The following is a 24728-nucleotide window of genomic DNA, read 5'->3' on the forward strand; positions in this document are numbered from 1 at the left end:
ATAATATATTGATGCTATTCTTTAAAAAAAATAATATATCCACCTCCAAACAAAATGTGTACCAACGACACCGCTTTCTTTAACTCATGGTTCTATATAATGTTTTAATATATTAATATAACATATTTTATGTGATTAATAATATTAAAGAGTCAAAAGGCCCAGTGTCCTACAGATTTAGTATTTATAAATATATTTAAACTATCTTGATCTCAATTCTTCTTCTTTTGGGTATCTCTCCTCATTCGAAATACGTTCCAAAATTTTGAATTGGCTTTCTCATCTCTCTTCCCTAAGATACCTCACTCTCGATGGAGTGAATCTTAGCAGCACATGATTTATAAACTTAGCTTTTCCAATCTTAGTAGTGATATTTTTGAGGGAATATCTATATTGGAAGGAGAAGAATTTAAATGAAGATTTGGCGTGGAAAGTGAAGAATATTGGTAGGTATTTATAAATAAAAAAATTTAGAATTTTTTGGTATTTTTTTAAAAAAATTTCAATTTTTTTTTTTAAAACACAAAAATTGGCAGTTGTTAGATTGGAGGAAAAATATTGGATCAGACACCCCAGGAAGCTCCACATGGCTTCTATCCATTGTGGGAAAGCAAGTTTGACATCAACCTAGCGTCAGCGGTCGAGTCATCAGCCTTCGGGCAATAGCACGGGCTCGATTTGCCTTTGGGCTTGCCCAAGTTGGTGGGCCCCACCTATTGCTCAGGCTGCAATTGCGCATTGGGAGTGCTTCTCGAGCCTAAGGACCCCTTATGCCCGGTTTGCCCTGCATCACTGAAAATGCTCTAAGGATAAAGGCCCCGTGGCCATTAAATGGCATCCCTTTGTTAGTTGGATCAAAATTAACTTTGATGACTCAATCCGAAACAAGAATCCATTGGGTTCGTCATACATGATAGTGATCGCCATATCTTACTTGCAAATGCAAATAAGATTGTTGAGACTATTATCAATGTAGCAGAGAGCATTGCTTTTTGGGATGGGCTTGCCCATGGCCACAATCGTGGATGGTGAAAATTTATTGTTGAAGGTTGAAGGTTTCGGCTCCTGGAGTATTCAAAAAACTATTCAGGATATTTGGAAGCTTAGATCTTTCAACATATTCAGTCACGAAAAGAATTTGGAAAAAAAAAAAAAAACAACATGATTCTCTTATGGCTAAAGAAAAAACGAATGTGAGATTGCGTAGCATTTTTTATTAGATTATTCTCAAGTTAAGTTTGCATAACTCCAAACTAAGGTAATATGTGGGATTCTTTAAATTTGTATTTTCTTAAGACAAAAATTTAGTAATGGTCGCTGAATTATACCCTTACTTACAGTTTCGTCCCTATATTTTAATTAATTTGTTGAAATTATCTGTTTATGACACTTTCTTCTACTTCTAAAAAGGGCGATAGGTTGTGACGTGAGAACAATTCAATAGAAACTGCTACGGAATCTCAGTTTTAGTTTGGATATTACATTCTTGAAGTAGAGTAGAGTTTTGGAATATGGGTTTGGTTATTTAAAAGCACGAAAGCATCTGACCCTGAGCAAGGAGCCAAAGAAAGAAAGGGGTCTTTGTTTCTTTATTGAGATGTTCAGGGTTTCTTCTCCTCTCTAGCTATCTTTGTTTCCTATACATATATAGCAACAAGTAGCGAGACACATTCATGCACACACATGTCTCTCTCCATCTTTTACTTTGAGCTAGCTATCAATTCGGACATGGTGTCGACTTCCTGAACAACATCTATTTCTGATCCATCCACAATCTACGATTCTTGTTAATTAATTAAGGTATGAATGAAAAGAACTTTACTCCATACTCAATTCGTTCTTAATTTAGGGCCCCAATTTTAAGTAGCTGGGTCTCCAAATTATAATTTTATTATATATTATATATTTGTTTCAATTTGCCCTTATCCACTTATGTGTAGGATGTTCGCCTAATCCTTTAAATTTTAGTCTTTTTTTTTTGTACTAATTATCTCCTCTTCAATAATATATTAATGCTATTCTCTTCCCAAAAAAATAATACATCCACCTCCAAACAAAATGTATACCAACGGCACAGCTTTCTTTAACTCATGATTCTATATAATGTTTTAATATATTAATATAGCATATATTTTATTTAATTAATAATACTAAAGAGTCAAAAGGCCCAGTGGCCTTCAGGTTTTAAATATTTTTTACGTTTCGCGTTGAAACACTAGCAGTAGATATTTGAATTTGTAAGGTTAAATAATAACAATCAGTAATGCTATTTGACCATATTTAAATAATAACAATCAGTAATGCATTTTTTTTTTATTAATGATAAAATAAATCAAAAAGCTATTCGGAGTTTATCTCAAAATTTGGTTGCTTTTTTTTGTCAGAGAATTTGGTGGCTTTATTAAGAATTATTTGGGGATCTGCCAATTTGGTGGTGCGGCTAGCAGTTGGGCCGAAGGTGCGGAGGCGTGGAGGCATGGCTCTGAGTCCGATTAATCCAGGTAGAGATACTGAAAAAAAAAATAGTAATATATATTCTGGTCAGGTCAATGGCTGTCAAAATTTATAACAACAAGTTTAAATGTGTTGATGACAGGGAGAAGGATTGATCAGAATCAACATTTGAATCACGAGCATCCCATGATGGAAGTGCAGAGGAAGAATGATGGTCAACTTATTTTCTGCGATGGGTGCGGTGACCCAGTGCTTGGGCCTAGCTACACTTGCAACATTTGTTACGAACAGCGTAGAAGTAGCTTCGATCTCCATAAATCATGCGCCGAGCTACCGGGTGAGATCCACCACCCGATCCACCGCAAGCACCCACTTACTCTTGACACAAGCGACAGGGAAAAGAGTTGCAGTGCATGTCATCAAGATTGCATCTCGAGGTTCAGTTACAGTTGTTTCCAATGTGAGTTCAACATTGACCTCCAATGTGCTTCCAATTGGCGCAACATTCTTGACTTTCATGACCACAAATTCACCCTTCATAGGAAGCCAGCGAAATTAACTTGTGAAGCCTGCGGCGAAGAAAGTGTTAGTACTAATATTTACAGTACTAGATTTATTTACAGTAAATATGGCACCGCCATGTACCTCTGCAGCATCTGCCAGCTCCTGGTCCATGGATGTTGTTCTAGGTTACCAACCCACATCAAAACGGCCCAGCACCAACACCGCCTAAAGCTCACCTGGTCGTTTGAAGATACTTTCCCGAAAATCCAAAATTTCTGTGACCTCTGTTATAGAAACATGGACAAAAGCCGCGCAGTTTATTATTGTGAACATGAATATTGCAGTTATGTCGCCCACAATGACTGCGCAACACGACGTTATGAGGCAGTTGAAGATAGTGCTGCTGCTGATGATGATGATAGAATAATCAGCAACCAAATTGAGTTGCAAATCAATCACTTCAGCCATCCACATGTCTTAGCCCTCATCAATAGTGATCATCAAGATAATGGTGGTGATGATGATGATGATGATAGAATAATCACTTGTAATGGCTGCATGCGACCCATCACCAAAGTGGATGCCTTTTATAGCTGTACAAAACAAGAGTCGTCGTGCTCTTTCTTTCTACATACAGCTTGTGCACAGTCACCTAAAAAGATGCATTTGGCAACTATCATTGGCCAGGACTTGGAACTCCATCCAAGGACTCATTCGATTGGTGGGGTGTTCAAGTGTCTTCTTTGTTATACGTTTGGCCAAGGCTTCGTATACCTTTATGAGATTAATTCAATTTTCGGCATTGACCTTCAGTGCGCTATTCTATGGAAGCAGAAGTCTCTTAAACATGAGGCTCATTTTCACACCCTCCAGTTTAACAAAAACAATGAAAGCACTTATAAATGTAGGGGTTGTGGCACTTCTAAAATTTTGCATTGGTTCAGTTGTAGGAGATGCGACTTCCATCTCTGTTTTTCATGTGTTAAATTACCACCTACAGCAAGGCACAAGTACGACAACCATCCTCTCAAGCTCACCTATAACAGTGTTGAAAACGAGTTAGATGAATATTATTGTGAAATATGCGAAGGCAAACGAGATCCCGGACTCTGGTTCTACTCCTGCTCGGATTGTGACTTCGATTGTCATCCTCATTGCATTCTCGGGAGGTATCCGCAAGTCAAGTTAGGAGATAGTTACAAGCATCCGACTCACCCACACCTTGTCACCCTTGTTGACAAGAGAAAGAGTGAAATTCCTTCCGATAAGAGAGAGCGGATTCTTCCTTGTAAGAAGTGTAGTCAACCTTGCGAACGATTGGTGTTTGAATGTTCTAAGTGTAAAATAAATTTCCACATAAAATGTTATATTATGTGAAAATTTTAATGTCTGATTTTTCAAATTAATTTATTCTCGTTTCATATTTTGTACTTGCAGTCTTTAAGTTTTAAACTCTTGTTAGTTACCGATATGGTCATGTGCATGTTAAATATCGCAAACTTCCTACAAAACTCTTGAAAATAGTTGGGTTCTCTATTTCAGCTCCATCTTCATACTTGGAGAGCTACACTCCTCTTTCCAGAGGTGTGGGCAGAAATGACGAAATTCAACCTTCCAGAGGTGTGGTAAGAAGTAACTATGTTCTGTATACGATCGAGGGCACAACTATGTTCAATTGGCTTTGCATAAGATCAAACCCAAACTGAACACAACGTAGGATCCTGATTACATTCAACGAAAGCGAAACTGGTTCGATAAGTTCGACTATGCAAAAGCTTGAGGCTCTCTTTGAGGTTCTGTGCAAGACACTGACATGCTTCAAGAAAATCGATTTGTCTTGCATTTTCCATTGGATTAAATCTCAAGCAAGGTAATATGCAAACTAAAAGTTACACAACTACGTATGTATGTGGATATTTTATTTTATTTTAATCAAATATGTATGTGGATATGAATAATATGAATATCTCCACACTAAACAGAATTAACAGAGTAAACAGACAGAACCAAAGAAAACATCCCCTGCTAAATACACATATTCTTTTAAAAAAAATATACCTTTTTTTTTTTTAAAGAAAAAGAAAAGGATAAACTCACTTGTGGTTGGGTTCAAGAATCTTTGTTGTCATAAGCAGCGTGTGTGTGAGCTTCTTTGTAGAAGAAGACGAAGACACAACAATTTGAACATAATTACTATAAAAATTCAAAATCCCATTACCTACAAAAGCAAGAAAGCATCAGGCATGTTTTATTGAGAGAGTGAGCTTCCTTCCTTTCTGTATGTCTCTCTTTCTTGTTGCTATAACAGCTACTTCTACATTTCTCTCTCTTCACAGCCATTGATTTGCTGATCCATGCAGAATTCGCAGTTCATCCTTTCCTATTTTTTAAATATATTTTATACAAAAAATACTGTGGAGGGTGGATTCTAACACATGATGTCGGTTACAAGGATAACTGCTCTTAATCACTTGAGCTATAAGTCTTTTGCCATTCCTGATTCATCCTTAATTTAGGTAACCTACGGAAACACTCTTGTGATATATATATATATATATATATATATATATATACACACACACACACATTTCAGTGACGAGCATCCATTGATGTTCCAGGAAGAGTAGAAGGACGGTCCCTTGGTTTTTTTTGCTTAGCGTGTGAGGACCCAGTGCTTGGCCCAAGCTACACTTACAAACAATGTCTTCTTTTTTTTTCTTTTTTTTCTTTTTTCTTTTTGTGTGCAAACAATGCCTATTTGAATCTATTTTAAGTTTGTTTGGTGTGTACATAATCTCGGCCATCTCTGTCTAAAGTTTGACTCAGGTCAGAAGTACATGCATGTAACTAATGGTGGTCTCACATGAACGATTCTACACACTTGGAACGCAAAAACCTCTGATCTCGTTTCTCATAATTTCAACAAAATAATGGAAAATTGGGTAAAAGAGGTATTGAGGACATTTTCGCCAACTCTTTAATAAAAGGGAGAAGGTGAATTTGAACCCAAAAAATAAAAACAAAAGGAACGCAAGGGAGCTGCAAAATGTCCTCTATGACCAAAAATCAAAACGAAACGACTAAGTTTCTTAGAAACCGATGTGGCGTTTGCCAAAGAGTCTCTAATCCCCAAGTTAGACTTTGAGAAATTCAGGAGTTCAAGTTATGTGACTTCAACTCATGTAACTCAAATAGTTGAAGGCTTTTGGATATATCATATACGTGTCTTGTCTTATCATAAACTATCAATTGTCATGGATACATGATTTATTTATGGTAAATTTCGAAGTAACATATGTTAGAGAAGAAATATGTGCCGGCAGGTTTCACAAGTTAACTTCGGATGTCATTTGAGGCTATTAATTGGATTCAAACGACTCTAATGTTTTGTTAGGTGAAGTTAATGTCTCTAGTTTGATTCCACATTATTTCAAGTTAATTGGACTGATAAAGAAATTACGATAATTTTTTAAGTGAACCTCGTTGATGGAAGCATGTTTGGCAGATTTGTAGTTGATTTTGCGGACTATATAATTATACTAGAAAAAAAAATGTTAAACATGGATATCTTCTTGTATGCACAATCTTGGTCACCACCTCTTCGCCTCAAGCCATCAGCATCAACTGATGAAAGCCAAGTCACTGGTGAATGCCAAAGGTATGGTTAGCAACTAGACAAAGACTAAACAAAAGCTTTGGGCTGCGACATGTCTCCTAAAATTTAAGTTCTATATTGCATAAGAATATATTGCTAAAAGAAACTGATGTCAAATCCCACAAACTCTGTATAACTGAGATGTATCATCTCTAGCAAGGCTCAGATATAAGTTCCCGGCATCTCCTTACTCTTGGTGACCTTGAATGAAGAAAAAAATATGACCCATGAATTCTAAAACGGATTGGACGAAGAAACACTCTCAGAAAAGAAGGCTGTCAAAAGCGACACTCCTTATTTCACCCTGTATTCTGATCTGCAAGCTATATGGCACACAATGTGGCGCTTTTAACGTGTGCTACCATATGCCATTCAATTATACTAGCTGCAAAAACTACACATACAAAAGGAAATTATACAACAGTGCTAAACTTTAGTATTTAACATGTTTGTAATCCAAGACACTGGTTTTCACTAGACTCCTACCCGAAGGGCATTTCATTGTTTGTCCTTCTAGGCACTTCAACAGCCACAATGTATACCCTTCTCGTGGGATAATGGTAGTGTTCTGGTTGCACTAAACCATCTAAAGGATTCTTCACAATAACCACTGCATGGTATTTCAGAAGTTTAGTCGAAGTGACAAAATGCTTCTAAGTTCTCAATGTGATAGTCCAAGTAAGGAATAATTTTGTTTCGTATAGATTGGAGGCACACGTATGTTCAATTGGCTTGTGTAAGATCAAACCTAAACTGCACATAACATAGGATCCTAAATACACTCGATACAACTGAACATAACATAGGATCCTGAATACACTCGACAAAAGTGAAATTGCTCAGATGCCAATTTGTTACCTAAGCTTCAGCTTTATTTGGATTACCAAAACAGGTGCACACATGATATCGTGTTTAGATCCCTCTGCATGTGCAGAGTACTTGATCATTCAGGCACCTAACCCAATCTATTCCACAAATAGGAACCAAAAAGGGGATGCATATAGATTTCTGTTTTGAAAATGTTTGTTTTCCATATTTGTCAGAACATCAGGAGAATGACTATCAATCACGCTTACCTATATATTTTAATCATTCAGCCATGTAAATGAAATCCATGACTCTAGCACTGGCAACTTAATAACTTAAAGAGTTAGTATTGTAAACTAAAAATGAAATCCGTCACCGTTGAACTCACCTGGTTTTCCCTTGTTGAGTATTTGAGTCTCCTCAATTATCATCTGCTAGAAGAGCCAACACCAAACACATCTGTTCACATGTTCATAAGAAGTAATTAGTCTCTGATCTAATCCATTTGCTGTTAGAGAATTCAAGATTATACCATGGAAACCACAACAAGGGCCATATCTTTAGCTCACATGTTCAAGTAAAGCCCAACAAAATCCAGTGAACACTTGTAATCCATTGTGAAGGCCATTATCTTTATTCAAGACTTCAGGTGTATGGGTCTATTTCCAGGTATAAAAGCCGTCAGTTTCATTTTGTGAGCTGCCTGAATTGAAGCACCAGTGTATTCTGCTGGAGGAATTTGGATAATTTGAAAGCATATATACTCCCTCCCTAGCTATTTTCCTTTTCAGGAAAGAGAAATGAATATCCCCAAATCTATTTTCCTTTTCAGGAAAGAGAAATGAAGAATGAAAAATGAAGGCAACCTCATCTAAGTTCAAGTACAATGAATGCTGTTGGAGAAAATTTTGTAGGGCTAACGAAAATGTCTGTGGCTAGTAATAGAAGCAAATAGCATGGCACAAGCGAATATTTCAAAACCTCACAATCAAAATCATCCATTCGCAAAAGAAAGAAGAAATGTAAAACATATAATGAAGGCAATATAAGGAATGATAGGTGAACCAACAAAGCCCTTCTCCATGCTTCTGATTTATCCGTTGACGGCAAAGAAGGTGCGCAACTATCACAACAGCAAAACTGAACTCATTTGCACTGAACACCAGCTTCAGCAGCTCGGTGAGGCTTGTTTTTCCGCCTACTCCCATTTTGTCGGAATCCAACGGACTTTGTCGAGTCATCAAGACTTGATTTTGTTTCAACGTTTTTGTCCTCTTTGACTGATTTTATATTTTCTTTGACCTGAGCAGACCTCTTCCTTTTCCTTCCATTCTCTATGGCAGATTGGTTTTTCATGTCTTTGCTAGAAACATAAATTTTTGCTTCCTCAACATCTTCTGTCTTCTGAGCTTCTTCTCCTTCTCCAATATCTTCCTTCAATGGTTTATGTGGCCTTCCTCTTCTCCTGTTTGGTGGAATCCTCTCCTCTTCACCACTTCCAGGATCCTCACGAACAGCAATAATGCTTTGTTTCTTCCCTTTACCTCTACCTCTACCCATAGGAAATAAACCTGGTGAAGAAAATTCCAAACTAGAAAAATTTCTGCAAATACAAACAAATAATTTTATAAGCAAAACTCAAAATGAGTAACAGACTAAACTCCGCTAATCAACATGCAAAGTTTATAATACAGAATACCAGTATTAAGGTATCCACAAGCAGAAGAGGATTAAAGCAAATCCATATCAGCCTCCAATGACACAATTATTAATGAAACCAGTTTATATATATATATATTTGAGCTAAAACTGAGACCTTTAAGGAACAGGAAAATCCTAAGCCTTACCTCAAAAAGGTACTACATAGTACAAACAAAATCAGAAAGTTAAAGTCAATCATGACTGCCTCTTTAATTCCTTACACTATCTTTGGTTTATGAGAAATCCAATTGAGAAGAAAGAAAAATGCAGGCTCGAACCCTTCACCCCTATCATTTCAAATACCCAAAAACAAAAATGCATCTTTGATGCTCCCAACAGATTCTATTATCTAGTGGCTCTGACTTAACTAAATGAAGCATTAATCAAGCCAGTCCAGAGAGTTTGAAAGGAAAATAAATGGAAACACTAGAAAACGGTAATGAAGTATCACAAACCAGCTATACCCTTTGTAAACTATATTCAACCTGAACAAGGTATTATTAAAATTTGCAGATAAACAAGAAAGGGCAATCACTTTTGGATCAAACACCATTCTGGCTTCACTTTCAACAATCCAAATCAGTAATTTCAAGTTTGGCTGCTAAAACTTTGCAAGACAGATTACATAAAATATGTTCAATTTGAAACTTACGACTTAAGATGTTTCCAGATTATGAAGCACTAACTCAACCCAAACACGATAATTAGTCTCGTTGAAGTTACTCACTTTGATTTTTCAGGTCCCAAACAGAGAGAAATCCAGGATTGACAAAAGCAATTTATTTTCTTTGTCTACCATTAATCTTCACAGAACAAAAAACAGAAGCACTCATATTAGAAAACCAAAGCGTGACAAAGTACATATGCAACATAGAGAAGAGCGAAGCAAAGAAGAATGAAGCTGACCTGAAAGCAAATATCCACTTTCTGCATCTTATTGGCAAAACCCATTTCTCGCAATCTGATTAGACCAATCAAGAAACTAACAAAAACCCAAGAACCAAATAGGCAGCTTTCTATTACTGGCTTTTCCAACAGTGAAGTATCAGAAGCCAAAAGAAATTGAAAACTAGGATCTGAATAACAAGTAAAGAAGACCCAGATCAGAGAATCATGTCATCAAAGAGAAACGTTAGCACAAATATTATTGGAGCCTGAACAGATTAATCAAAAGCAATACTGAGCTTTTGAGAGGTTAGCTAAAGAGAGGAGGCAGAGAGAAAGAACTTGAATAGAGGAAGCGAGGAGAAGAAACTGGTGAGAAAGTAGTATGTGAGTTTTTTGTTTTTTGTTTTTTGTCTTTGTTTTTTTTGTTTTTGTCCTGCTCTCCACAGTCCGAGGGTCATATGTTGCGAAAATGCAAGTATGTGTTAAATAATGATCAGTATTATATACCTAGCATTAATGTTTTTTTTTTTCCTCGTCAAATTGCATTAATGCTTAGGTCACGATGGAATCCAGTTGAATCCAACGTGTATATCCTTTTTTTTATAAAAAATAAATAAAAATTCACACAACGAGATTTACGAAATTATCAGTTTTTTTTTTTTAAGTGCTGTTATTTTCATCATTCATTCTATTTCTGCACCCACACCCATTATATAAATTTGAAAAAACAAAACCTCATTTTTTAACCAACCATTATTCCCAAAATACCTTTTAAATTTTAATTCATTTTAAAATGTTAAAAATATTCATATATTAAAATTAACGCTATTCCTAAACTCTTCACCTTCCCCTCATTTAATCTCTCTCATCCCCATCAACCGTCTCTTTTTCGATTCCTCTTTCCCCATTTCTGGTTTGATCTCCAAAGACGGCGCTTCACCGGGGACATATTGTTGATCGAGAAATTTTCAGGAACCAACCCATATGTATTCTTTTAACTGAAAATCCACCTCTAAATTCCTTTACTTTTTTCTCTTTGAGTACAAGCATAGCTTGCATCAACCTTATAGGGGGAAATCATTTGTTGGATTTTTTATTTTCCTTAGTCCAACAACAAAAAATAAAAGCACTCTGCTACTTTCTAGGTTTTTCCAAAAAAAATTATTTTATTTTATTTTTAATCTTTGATTTCGAGTTTCTACTCACATCATAATACAAATTTGAATAAAAAGATTGCTATTACCAATCTGCTCCATTAATTTATAGCAGCTGCTAAATGTTTCTTCAACAATGGGCGAATAATATAGTGAAGAGAGGGTCGAAGGGGAAGAAGAAGAAGAAGGGTAAAGGGTTTGCCAATTATTTGGGAGGAGAGAGAGTGGGAGCAGTTGAAGATTTATTCACAAAGTTAATAAAAATATTTATTAATGACATATTGCTCTAGATGTCATAACATTATTAGTCGTAGTTTTTTTCCCTAAGTCCTTATAAGTCATTTTACAAGGTAAATTTGTCTTTAAAACTTTGAAAATAAGGTAGGTGGAGAAATAAAATAAGGGGTGAAAATAGCAGTACTCTAAAAAAAAATATCACACAACGTTATAGCCTTTTTTCGTCAAGGATGGTCATTCTGGTTCATTTTGCACTTTCAATTTTATCTTTGTCATTGAATTTTGTCAATGGGATCAGCAGACATAGGCTTAAGAGCATTTCTAACCGATACGTCAAAAAGTGTCACATAGACATTTAACGGCTAGAAATAACATCTCACATCACTATTACCGAATTGTCAAAGCTCATGTGGAATGAAGGTTGGAGGTTCAACCGTTACCTTTGACGTCCCAAAAACAAGATGTCAAATAAATATTTTATTATTTTTTAAAGACAGTCGGCTGTTACTTTCATTTTTTATTTTTCATTTTTATTTTTTATCTTGAATGATTTGATTGTTACAATAATTATTTATTTGACATATCAGATGGAGCGTAAAACTGTGTAAATGTCAAATTGCCACAACAGCCATTAAATTTAAATTTGATGTTTGGTATTTGATAACCAAGTCGGTTATAGAGCAGATGTGCTCCCCACTAACAATTTAAAATTTCAAAACTCGTAAGAGATTTTTTTTTTTTTTTTCTGGGAAAAAAACCATTATTTACTTTGTATTGTATACACAGTGACCAAAAATGTGTTTTACTTAAAAAAATATATATTAAGCTAATGACTTTGAGGAGTAGTAAACTCGAGAAAACAAGGCACCTCATTTTAACACTAAGAAGGGCTTAACGATATGGATGAAGCAACCTCACCCACGGGTAGAAATACTTGAGTTATCTTCTAGCTAAAGGTATGAGCGGAAGCGTTTCTGGTAGCGTCAGTAACATTTCTAAAAGGCCATGACCATCTCCATGGTGTATGCCGGTTGCTGCTAGGCTTGGAAGCTATATTTTCCTTTTTAGGTAACCAAAAACTACGAAATTTTGTAACAAGAAGAAATGGAACTAAAGCCTCAAGTTGGGTCGGGTAGAACATCTATATCAGAGTGACGGCTAGCGCAAATTGTTCTTTAATCCAATAAGAAATGGAACAAAATAGAGATAGCACATAACATAAGCTTCTCGACCTTAAGAACAGTGAATCTGTTAATGAACATGCTTTAGAATGCTTCAAGGCTTCAACAAACTCCATTGAGCAATAATCCAACTACCGGCACAGCCAGTTCGAAAATCATGTACACCATCTCAATAACAATTACTTCCGGGCATTCAATAAAATTTAGAAACGAATGAAAAAGGTGAAAGTATAAACTCTCAACCAAGCTAACAGTTTTCTCTCAGCATAGGCCATTTCCTTCATTCATGCAGAGACTACAGCAAGCATGAGCCACCATTGCAGATCATTGCTCTACCTTTTCATCTGTTTTTAGCAACTCGTGGCCAAGAGTTTCAAATCTGTAAAACAAAAGATGGGAAGTACTTTGACAGATAATAGGTCAAATTTCATTCAAACCATGCACGCTATTTCTTATTACCCCAAGCATTCTCCTTATGCAGCAACATGAAATAACAATAACTCAGGTAAAGCACTGCAACTTTTATGAGACTAAAACCAGATTCCTGTTGACCTATGGTAACAGAAGTCAAACTGATGACATAAGTTTTCAGGGTCATCTCATGATGATAAGCTATTTTAAGCTGAACAACTATTGTATGCGGAAGTGCAATCGGCTGTGGTAAAGTGGCGATATACTCAGTCAGTCATAACTAACAAGATCTTGCTCATCGGAACAACAAGAGTGAAACAAAAAAGAAAACTGCATTAGATTATAGAAAAAAAATCATTAAATGACTTTCACCATTATAAACAGAGACTGATTTCTCTCAGAAAAAAAATATAAAAAAGCAAAACAGAGACTGATTTAGCATCTATATAGAACATGGACAGTCAATTGCTCAAAACGGGAAATGCATACATACACGAACACACACTCACAAGGTACAATAACCTGGTGCTAAATAAACTTTGCTTGTATATATTCATATATGTCATCTTGCCTGTAAATGCTCAAAAGAAAATTCTCAGCATGTAAAATAAACATGGAAAAAGTATTTTAGTATCAACTTAAGAAAACCAGCAATGCAGATAAAAAACAAAACAAAACGAAACAGTAAAAGCAATGTATACTTTAGTACTTGGATTTGGAATAAATTTCGTTCTCCAGATCCTGCCAAACTTGAGGACCACTAGGATGACGATTTACATAATATTTTATAAAATATGTATCTGAGCAAGAAATAATAGTGTTCAAGGAAAGCCCAGGATCAGCTGTTCCGTGATCTTTGAGCCAATTGTACATGAATATCCTATGCTGGACCCTTTCAATTTTATGGGAAAGATATCTTGGGAAGGTCAACAAGGATGACAGGGGATAACCCAATTGATTTACAATAAAATCAATCTTCAATTCAATGACATCCTTCGTCTGGTTAAGAATTTGAGGGCTTACTTTAATCATTTCACAGACATCCTCCTGACTCAAACCAGCTTTCACAATGCAGTCAAATCTTTCTTGAAGCTCCCCTCCCTTTCCTCGAAGCGCTTTTTTCATTTTGTTTGAGTTGTCTACAAATCCTATATCTAACAAGAACTTAGTCCTTTGTGTCTTTGATATACGGTTTTCTCCTGAGCTTGGAAATGGATCAACTCTTTTGCCCAAAACCCAATTCTTCAATTCTTGTGGGTTCTCCTGGATGTATCTACACAATCGTGTCTTCCCAGTGTTCAAGATATTGAGTAAGCTGTTAGCTTTTTTCAAAGAAATCGAGCCCAGTAGCAGGGGATGGGAATGGACAATCTTCCCAATCTCTGAAACCTTCATCTCAATCTCATTCAGGAACAAAATGCACTGTCTCAAATTTGAAATGAATTTCACAACTGGAATCTGTGGAAATTGTAGAAACATTGAACATAACTGGCTCTTTGTGGATCCAAATTTCAGTAACAATCCAATTAGTGAAATTGTCCTTCCCCCTGAACCCTCAAATAAAATATATGGGTGCTGGCCAATCAATTCACCCAAATGCTCATTGCTGCAACCCATCTCACTAAACAACCTTAGTACTTCAAGCATCTGGCTCCAATTATAAGAACTATCTGCCGATAAATTCCCCTCAATCCAATTGGTTTCAAATCCAATACTCTTCAAGTTTTCTAATGCCTTAACAAATTCCACATTTACATCCCCAATTAAAAGATAAGGACTAGCAACAAGAAACTTAATCAAAGTAGGTTGGCTAAGACCGAGTTTTTCATAAGCTTTAAGTTTTGATAGCAAAACCTCAAAATCATATTGAAAGACTTCTGTCGCTTCCTTGTAAATCTTTCCTATCTTATTGCGTGCAATCCCATAATGACATAGAACAGTATAATTGTGAACCAACAACTTATCATCAGACAAAAACATCAAACTACGTTGAAGAAGAGGAAAATACTCAGAAGGTTTCAAACCCAAGCTTTCAAAGAAAGGCTCAAATTCGTTAATAGGGTGGTACCTCAAGAACCGGGAAATTTCTCGCCCAATTTCTTTTTTATTATTCTTTTTCATGAGAATATCTTTTTCACTATCAACCCGTTTCAAAAGTTTGTCCAGAAAATGCGGCGAGTTTTTACTCATATTCTCTGCATCCATGAACTGTAACCCTCTTGTACCATGCAAATAATCCAGCAATGCAGCTTCCGCTTCTTTTTTAATGGAACTAGATATTCGACCAGCATTTTTTTCATCACCAGTCGAGGACTTATCCAAATTTTCTGAATCTTTATCTTCAGAAGCCCTTTTTGTTCTGTAAAGTCTAGGGCTTTCGGCATTGGAGAAAGACCCAATTGGCTGAAATGGGGTTGCTGATGATCTAAGGTGGTTCTCATAAAAACTTAAAGAAACCCATTTGAGAATAGATGCCACTCTGAGTTTCTGCAAATGGGTCATGACCAGTTTGAAGAGAATCCAAAAATCCCTAGATTCAGCTTAAAAGAAATGAATATGAAGTCTTTCGATGAAATATTACCTTGCAATTTTGAGCAACACTTAGGCATGAGCTCACTCCTCAAGAAAGATTTAGAGCTTCAGCAGCAGGAGCTTTTGGTACTGATGCTTATTGAGTGGTTGCCTTTCCAGGGGGTTTTGGTTGCAGAACTCTCATCGCCAGAAGGGTTTAAGAGTTTTTGTTTTTTTTCTTGTTTAGGTCAATAGGGTTTTATCACTTAACGTAGAAGGACATTTGTTTGGTTAATCTCGGCCTACTCCATTTCCGTTCTTTCTATCATTTTATTTTGGGCCAAATTATAATTTTAGGAAGTTAGGTCCAGGTTAGTTGTGGGTATATTTTGTAGGCCCAGTCAAAAAAGGCAGGTCAATTAGTAGAAAATAGAAGATAAATTAATCATGAAGGGATATATATTAGGGTGTTCATTTTTTAATACAAGTAATATTGGGGGAGGCGAAACCGAACCTCAGTCCACGGATGTAGGGGTAATAGGATGTTTTAGGAACATGTCATGGTGAATGCTTTGCATACACTCTGTTACATGGTTTTTCTTTTTTTCTTTTTAAATCAAAATTTTTTCTAATACAAATAATAATCTAAATTACACGAATCTACGGTGAGAATGATTCGATCTTGGATAAAAGGGGTGAGCGTATTGCCTCACCAAGTGCCCCTTGTGAAGTCAAAGGAAAACAGCAAAGAAATGAGCCTCCGAAAAAGGCAAACAAACTGCAACAGCCCCATTGCCGTGGAGTGTTCATAATCTTTAAACATTAAAGTCCCTGAAGGCAGGGTGAGATGCTGCCGACAAGACGAGCTGTTAGGCTCCGTTTGGTTCATGAGAAAGGAGACTTGGGAATGGGAAATCAATTGATTTCCCATGTTTGGTAAGTCTAAGTATGAGCAATCGTTGCCCAACTCATGGTAAAGTAAGGGGAAAAGTGAAGTCATCCTCCCAACTTGGGTTTTGTTTTCCCTCCTCATAGCAAAGTTTGGGGAAATGAGCTAACATTAAATACATATTTTTTATGACCATTTTATCCCCAATAACAATTTAGAATTACAATATATAATTAAATGCATTCTTTTTTTATTTGATTTAATATGGGTATAATTGAAAATTTATACAAACTTTTTTTTCCATTCCTACTCAAAACAAACATGGGAAAGGAAATAAAGTGATATTTCCCGATTACTTTCCTAGCATTACCAAACGTGGGAAAGGAATCTTCTATTCCCATTCCTTGGGGAATGACATGGGAAATGATTTCCCCTCAGATTCATTCCATGAACCAAACAGGACCTTGGCATTTATGTAGAAACCACCACGATCTCATTCTACCTAGGAAATCAAAGCATGAGCCAAATATGTGGTTTCACCCTTTCCTCTGTTTTCTATCAGTTTCCTGAGAAGAATTTTTCTTTGGCAAATCATGGCCAAGGATTTCAAAATTACTACAAAAGAAAGATGAAACTTTAACATATAATATCTGAAATTTAACTAACGCTCATTGCACCAACGATTTTCCTGATGCAGCAACATCAAATTTGAATGCCCTTGGTAAAATCACTGCAGTCTTTTATAACACTGAAAGTTCAAATCAGAAAATCAAACTCTGATAATAGATGTCAAAAAGGGAGTACAGGATTTCAGGTTTGTGAGGTTAAAACAGTTTTACTGAGTATGTGAAAGTACAATTTGCTATATGCAAAGTGGAGATGCACCAAAATTAACAAAACTAAGAAAAATCTGCACATAAATTAAAACTCAAATGTCAGTATGTGAAAAACGAAGAGAAGAATTGGATTATAATAGTGATGATATTACTAAATCATTTCATCACTGCAAAATGCAAACATGATGGAATCATTGAATCCCCAGCATGTATCAAGCATTCTTAACACCACATATACAAAATCCCCAGCATATACACTTATTGCCAATTGCTTTTGGGTCAGCTTCTCCAGCTTTAACATTGTACCCCAATGATAATTTATCTGCGAGGCCTAGTTTGACCAAACGTGCTCCATGTCACGATATTATTGAAACACATTTTTGTTTCACTGGGATCACACTTGAGGGGGTTCTTGAGAACAGAGCATAGGACTTGTATCTAAATACATAAAATCCTCTAACTTTACCCATTGTTTCTGTTGGACGCAACTTTAACATTTAACATTATGCTTAACGGATGGTCAATCCTAAATATATACACAACACACACTTCAAACAACCTGGTCTTAATTCTATTTTGCCTGTGCTTGTTCTTATGTGCCATATCACCTGAAAACTGTTAATGCTCAATAAAAATCTCAGCATGTAAAAGAAAAAGGACCAAGTATATTGGTACCAACTTGGGATCACCCAGCAATGCAGAACCTTACCAGGAGAAGAACACAATATTTTAATACTAGGAATAAAATTTACTCTTGAAATCCTTCCAAACTTGAGGACCAGTAGGATGATGATTTACATATACCTTCAAAAATTTAGCATCTGACATTGCAACAATAGTGCTCAAAGCAGGCCTAGGGCCTACCACTCCTTGACCTTCGAGCCAATTGTACATGAATACCCTAAACTTGACCCTTTCAGTTCTATAGGAAAGATATGATGGAAAGGACGCCAAAGATGATATGGGGTAACCCAAATGATTTACAAGAAAATCAATCTTCTTTTCTATCACACCCTTTTTCAGGTTAAGTATTTGCGGGGATACTTCAATCATTTTACAGACATCCTTGCGATCCAAACCAGCATTCACAATGCAATCAAATCTTTCTTTAAGCTCGGTTCCTTTGCCTCGAAATACCTTTAGTGCTGCTGTCATTTTGTTTGAGTTCTCTACAAAACCTTTGTCTAACAAGAACTCAAGCTTCTGTGCCTTTGATATTTGGTCCTCTTCGGCTGCTGGAAGTGGCTCAACTCTTCTACCCAAAACCAAATTCTTCAATTCTTCTGGGTTCTCCTGTATGTACCTAGACAGGCGCTTCTTTCCGACGTTCAATCCAGTAAGTAAGGTGTTGGTTTTTTTTATAGCAATTGAACCCAGTAACAGGGGGTGAGAACGGATAATCTTCCCGATCTCTGCAACCTCCATCTCAATCTTATTAAAGACCAAAAAGCAATTCCTCAAATTCAAAACAAATTTCATAACTTGAATTTTTGGAAACTGCAGAAACATTGAATATATCTGGCTCATAGTGAATCCAAATTTCAATAAGAATCCAATTAGTGAAAATGTTGTTCTCCCTGATCCCTCAAATAAAATATCTGGGTGCTGACCAATTAGTACACCCAACTGCTCATCACTGCAACCCTTCTCACTAAACCAATGTAGAACTTCAAGCATCCGGCTCCAATTATAAGAATGTTCTTCCAACAAATTCTCCTCAATCCAACAGGTTTCAAATCCAGAACTCTTCAATATTTCCAATACCTCAACAAATGCAGCATTCACATCCCCAATTAAAAGATAAGGACTAGCAACAATAAACTTAATCAAAGCAGATTGGCTGATACCTAGTTCTTCATAAGCCTGAAGTTTTGATGGCAAAACCTCAAAATCATATTGAAAGACTTCTATTGCCTCTTTATAAATCTTTCCTATCTTATTGCGTGCAATCCCATAACGACACAAAACAGTATAATTATGAAGCAACAAACCATCATCAGTCAAGAACATCAAACTACGAGGAAGATAAGGAACATACTCAGAAGGTTTTAAGCCCAAGCTCTCAAAGAAAGGTTCAAACTCATTAATAGGGTGATACCTCAAGTGCCGGGCAATTGACCACCCAACTTCATCTTCATTTTCATTATCCACCCTTCTCAACAGCTTCTCAAGAAAATGTGGCGAGTTTTTACTCATATTTTCTGCATCCATGAACTGCAAGCCTCTAGTACAATGCAAATAATCCAACAACGCAGCCTGTGCTTCTTTTATAATAACTCGAGAAATTCGAGCAGCATTTTCTCCATTGGACGTCAGAGTGTTCTCCAAGTTTACAGAATTTTCAGTTTCAAGACCTCTTCTTGAACTGTAAAGCCTAAGGGTTTGGACATTGGGGAAAATTGGCTTAAGTGGGGTTCTTGATAATCTAAGGTGGTTTTCAGCAAAACTAGAAGAAACCCATTTCAAAACAGATGCTGTTGTGAGTTTTTGCAAACGGGTCATGAGCATTTCGATGAGATTCCAAGCCTAGTAATTATTAGAAGTTAGAACCCAAAAGGTATTCTCTGCTGAATAGAAATGAACATGAAGTCTAGGGAGAAAATATTACCTCAGAGATTTTGATGGATATGCGGCAACGCCTCTCTACTGAACAAGACTCGGAGCTTCCTCTGTAAATTTATCTCATACTGCTGCTGCCTTCTGGTTGAGGGTCTGCCTTACGATATTTTTGTTGCCGAACGGTTCTGTCTCCGACTCTTTTTTTCTTTTGCTCCAAAGTCTCAGTCTCCGACTTCGCAATTTTAGGGATTTTAGAAATAAGGGACACCATTCAAAATTGGTCTGCCAGGAGGAGGAGGTTATATTAGAATTTTTTTTTTTGGGGGGAGTGATACAAGTTGGGGAGGGATGAACTACCTCTGCAGCAGAATAAATATTTTTAATCACTTCAAATATAAGCCCTGCATATTAGAATGTGAATTGACACTCAAAAAATGTCCTACTCTTAGTTTTTTTTCTTTTATATATATATTATTATTTTTATTTATTTTTTGAGGATCTTTCCTATTGAAAGGGACAATAGCATATTAAACACACACACAACACAAATGCTAGGACTCGAATCCAAAATCTTACATGAGAGCGTAAATACTCCAAACCACTACAATAATGAATCCTTTGTTATTTTAAAAGATAATAACAAGAAGCTTTTATCTCAAGAGTTAATTAATGTTTTGCCCCTTGAACTTATACCTCGCTTTCAATTAATCTTTCTTTTTTTTTATAAAGAAAATTAAGGATATGAACTTTTGTTTTTCTTCAATTTTCCCTCAACGTCCAAATTTTCAACATTTCATCTAATTTTCAATTAAATCATTTTAAAAAATTGAAGAAAAAGTGGAAAATTGACAACAATAAAAAACATAAGAAAAAGACACTAAAGGAAAGAGATCCTGAGAACCCAGCTCCCAACCACTCTACTTCAAAATTAGAGGGCATGTTTACAGCACTTTCTTTTGGCTCTTTTTCTGGGGGTGGTTCAACTTTCTTTGCGGTTGAAATCTGCTTTTTCTCAGTGGTGTTTGGCCAAGTCAAATCCACTTAAAACACAGAAGGTTTGATTGGGGAAGGTAAAGCCATTTTCTTTCGTTCATATGGACCTTTGGTTGACAGTAGCGGCCCTCTAATTTTGAAGTAAATTGGTACCAGCATTCTGTACTGTTTTAGAGTGTTTACACACACCCATTGCATATATTCTCAGGTAACTCTGGTTCATAATTAAACATGAGGAAGAGGGTGGGGGTGGGTTGCAGTAAGATAGTTTTATTCGGAGTCAACTAGAGGGAGAGGGTGGGGGTGGGTTGCAGGTGGGGATGGGGTGTTCAGGTATTTTGTGGGGTAGAGAAAAAACAGAGGAGAGGGGAGTTGTGGTTGGGGAGGAAGGGAGAATAGAGAGAGGCGACAGGGGGGGTGGGAAAAAATGCAATTTTCAATTTTTAATGTTTGGTAGGAAAGAATCTTGATTTTTAATGGTTTATTTTAAAATATATACAATTTTGTATAATGATTTTTTTATTTTTAAGCCACCCTTAAAAATGAAAAGACTAAAATACCTTTAATTATGGATGAAAAATTGGATGATATTAAAATCAGATGACAAATTATAAATTTTGAAAAATTCAGGTGACATTTCTCTTTTAAAAAATTTTAAGGTGACAAATTGAAACTAAGGTATAAGTTTAAGTGACATTTCTACAAATATCACTAAAAAGTAATGGCAAGGAATTTACAGCTTAAGTAGTTAAGGGCGATATTAGCCATGTACTTACTTAACATCATGTGTTTTAATTTCCTTTCCTCTAATATCGCTTTTATAAAAATAAAAAATAAATAAATAAAGATATGTTGTAAATGCATGAGTTGGTGGATGACCACCATACCTCTTAGTATTCCACCGTTGGATTTTATGTAACCTATGCACTAAGTATTTGTAATTAGTGTTTGTAACCTATAGGTATATTGTAAATGATGGTATTCAATCTCCTATCTTGTAAGCCTATAAATAGGTGGTTCTACCAAAGATTAAGACAAGAATAAACATGGTGAAACTTTACCTTTATATCACTTCTCTCTACATTTTCTCCCTTTAGTTTTATAACACGTTATCAGCACGACATTGCTCTTGGTATGTTTTCTTTCTCTGAATTTTCTTTCTTCTTATATGAGCTAGAGTCATCACATGGTATAGAGTTTCTTTGTATTCACCATCAGACTTCATCATGCTTGTTTAAGAAAAAAATTTCTTATTCTTATTACACATGAATATAATGCCATGTTTTTGTTTTTATTTGTTTGTTTATTTAATTTTAAGTATAATCTTAATTATTATGATGAGTTTGAATTATACAAAAGATCAGGGGCCTGAAGTTCCGTGATCCTCATCATATAACTAGATTAGGACATAGAGTCCTTTTGATTGAATCAGAACCTGAAGTTCTTTGATTCCAAATAATTGAGGGCGTGAAGTTCCGCGAATTTAAAGAGCACATAAGGACATGAAACTCCTCGATTTTATATTAATCAAAATCAGAATTTCATGAGGCCTACATATGTCAAGAACTCGAACCAGAAGTTTCGAGTGCATATACATCGATTTGAGTATGAAGTCCAAAGCACAACTATTAATTCAATTTATTTAGATCTACATATTCGAACCCGAAGTTTCGAATATAGATTGATATGAACCTAAAGTTCATAGTTTTTCATGGATCTTAATACTACATATGAACCTAAAGTTCATTACTTATTTGTGCCCATATGAACCTGAATTGGTTGGAAATCCAATTCTTAAACTTGTAGTTTTATCTACATATTGAATCCACATTAATATTGGATTATCTTGGAATTTCATAGTCTTTAATTTATTTATTTTATTCATTGTTTATACCACTTTACTCATTTTATTTTATTTATGTTGTGTTATTAGTTAATTTCGTTTTACAAAGGTAATGTTTTGTATTACCGCCCCAATATTGACGGCCATAGGCGTCTATTGGAGAAACTTCCTACTTTCTTTTGTGGGTAGGAAGTTTATGATGTCATGAACCAAAAGTTCATGAGGCCTCAATATTACACAACTATTAAAGTAATTGAAGATTATGATGTCATGAACCAGAAGTTCATTGACCGGATAACTTTTATGTTGTGACATGACTCTCTTGGCAATCCATGTTCCTCAATGATACATAAGATTTTTATAAATTTGTAAGGACATCGTTTAAAGACTCAAAATATTGTCTTGTCTAACAAATATCATTACAAAGAAAGCTCACAAATAAAAGCTGTCATAAGATCATCCCAGTTAAAAATTGACTTTGAGCCCTAATTCAAGGGGATATTTGTGAGCCTATACAACATTTAATTATGAATCACTTCACCAGTTTTACTGAATGCGCCTACTAAAATGGTCACATATTTGATAATGACTGTGAGTTTATTTTCCTAAATTTTGAGACAATTTTCACGCCGTTAGGGGGAGAAATGGCAGTTTCTGAAGAACGTCGTGAAATAGTGTTGAATCAATCCACTTTTGTCTCATCAAGATAATGCATATATAAGTTGTACATATGCTAACATGGATTGATATTCTCGTATCACAATCCATTAACATGAGGACTATATATAATGCATGCCTGAAGCATGATAGAAATATAGGTTCTAAAGACTTAACTCCTCAGAAATGGAGATTATTTGAAAAATTCAAGCCCTATAAAAAATAATGCTCTATAGGAGGTTATGATCCACATATTCTAAATAATTCATTGTAAAAGAGATGTTTGTCCCATAAGTGACAACATAAGCCCCTGAAGAGGCATTGGTACCCCAAAGCAATGAGATGATTATAAATTATACATGCACATGCACATAAAAATTGTGGGATCACAAATCGATGATACATTTGGTTTATTAGTAGCTACTACAATCATCAAGGGCTATGATTATATTAAATCACGTTTCACGAATGTCGACAAGTTAAGTCATTGGCCAAAAATGGAAATAGGCAATTCCATTTATCACTAAATAAGAAGAGTTGCATATTGAACCTATAACTCAAACACCAAATTACAAATGTTCAGTATGAAGGTTACGAATTGGTGTTTGTGAAGTGAAATAAGATCACTAATATGACATAAGGTTTCCTGGGAGAGACATGTGGTTTTTAGTCTCCAATCTCATCGTAAATGTATCAACATTTCTATAAGTGCGGTTGTTACTTTAACGCAAAACTTATAGCATGTGTTAAATGCATATTTATTAAGACTATATGGTACATAGAAATCATTCAAAGCTTATGAAATATTTAAGATATATCGGATGAAGCAACCTCTTGAAGGATATAAAGTACCACAATATTCTTAATTAAGAGTTAACACTAAGAGTTTGAGTATTTTGAATTCAAATTTGATATTGTTGTAACAGATTCTAACTATTAAATTAGTTGTTGATGCTCCTAAATATTTCAATCATTTGAAAAGTGAAAAGCAGGTCGAATAACGTGATAGATGATCATGTATGAAGACAATGTTGCTTGTATTGCTCAAATCAGAGAATGAGATATATTAATCAGAGGGAGATATTAATCAGGGGGAGTATCCCAATTCTACTACATACAGGACATATGCTTGTTGTACTCTTTTTCCCTTCGACTAGGTTTTTGTCCTACTGGGTTTTTCCTAGCAAGGTTTTAACGAGGCAACATAAACGCATTCAACACCATATCAATGATCTAGAAGAAAGTTTCACTCTTTTTCCTTTCGCTTTGGTTTTGTCCCACTGGGTTTTCCAAGCAAGGTTTTTAATGAGGGAACTATGTCATTGTATGGTAGACATCCAAGGGGGAGTGTTGTAAATGCATGAGTTGGTGGATGACCACCATACCTCTTAGTATTCCACCGTTGGATTTTATGTAACCTATGTACTAAGTATTTGTAATTAGTGCTT

The 24728-nt window shown here is 35.6% G+C and overlaps 4 protein-coding genes across 9 annotated transcripts; 1 reads left to right on the forward strand and 3 right to left on the reverse strand.

Moving 5' to 3' along the window:
- LOC18771323 lies at nt 1468–5519 on the forward strand. The gene is made up of 3 exons (XM_007203746.2): nt 1468–1800; nt 2385–2501; nt 2597–5519. Exons 2-3 carry the CDS (start codon nt 2477–2479, stop codon nt 4333–4335), a joined length of 1764 nt encoding a protein of 587 aa, XP_007203808.1. The 5' UTR covers nt 1468–1800; nt 2385–2476; the 3' UTR covers nt 4336–5519.
- On the reverse strand, nt 6162–10639 carry LOC18770838. 6 transcript variants are annotated; one of them, XR_002272525.1, is made up of 5 exons: nt 10028–10639; nt 9849–9924; nt 7990–9023; nt 7100–7879; nt 6162–7007 (listed from the first exon to the last, which is right to left on the reverse strand). XR_002272525.1 is itself a non-coding variant. In XM_020568468.1 (2 exons), the coding sequence occupies exon 2, from the start codon at nt 8978–8980 to the stop codon at nt 8567–8569; it is 414 nt and encodes a 137-aa protein (XP_020424057.1). In that variant the 5' UTR covers nt 8981–9023; nt 10028–10622; the 3' UTR covers nt 8270–8566. The 6 variants fall into 6 exon arrangements, 1 of the variants encoding a protein (XP_020424057.1); XR_002272527.1 differs by having other exon boundaries at nt 6162–6600; nt 7809–7879; nt 10028–10634; XR_002272526.1 differs by having other exon boundaries at nt 7809–7879; nt 10028–10634.
- LOC18769775 (transcription termination factor MTEF18, mitochondrial) lies at nt 13667–16471 on the reverse strand. Its single transcript, XM_007203041.2, has one exon. It carries the CDS (start codon nt 15492–15494, stop codon nt 13695–13697), a length of 1800 nt encoding a protein of 599 aa, XP_007203103.2. The 5' UTR covers nt 15495–16471; the 3' UTR covers nt 13667–13694.
- LOC18770136 (transcription termination factor MTEF18, mitochondrial) lies at nt 17208–20448 on the reverse strand. The gene is made up of 2 exons (XM_007204368.2): nt 19837–20448; nt 17208–19754 (listed from the first exon to the last, which is right to left on the reverse strand). Exon 2 carries the CDS (start codon nt 19734–19736, stop codon nt 17964–17966), a length of 1773 nt encoding a protein of 590 aa, XP_007204430.2. The 5' UTR covers nt 19737–19754; nt 19837–20448; the 3' UTR covers nt 17208–17963.

This window comes from Prunus persica, chromosome G7 (assembly GCF_000346465.2).
Source record: "Prunus persica cultivar Lovell chromosome G7, Prunus_persica_NCBIv2, whole genome shotgun sequence".
NCBI classification, from domain to species: Eukaryota; Viridiplantae; Streptophyta; class Magnoliopsida; order Rosales; family Rosaceae; genus Prunus; species Prunus persica.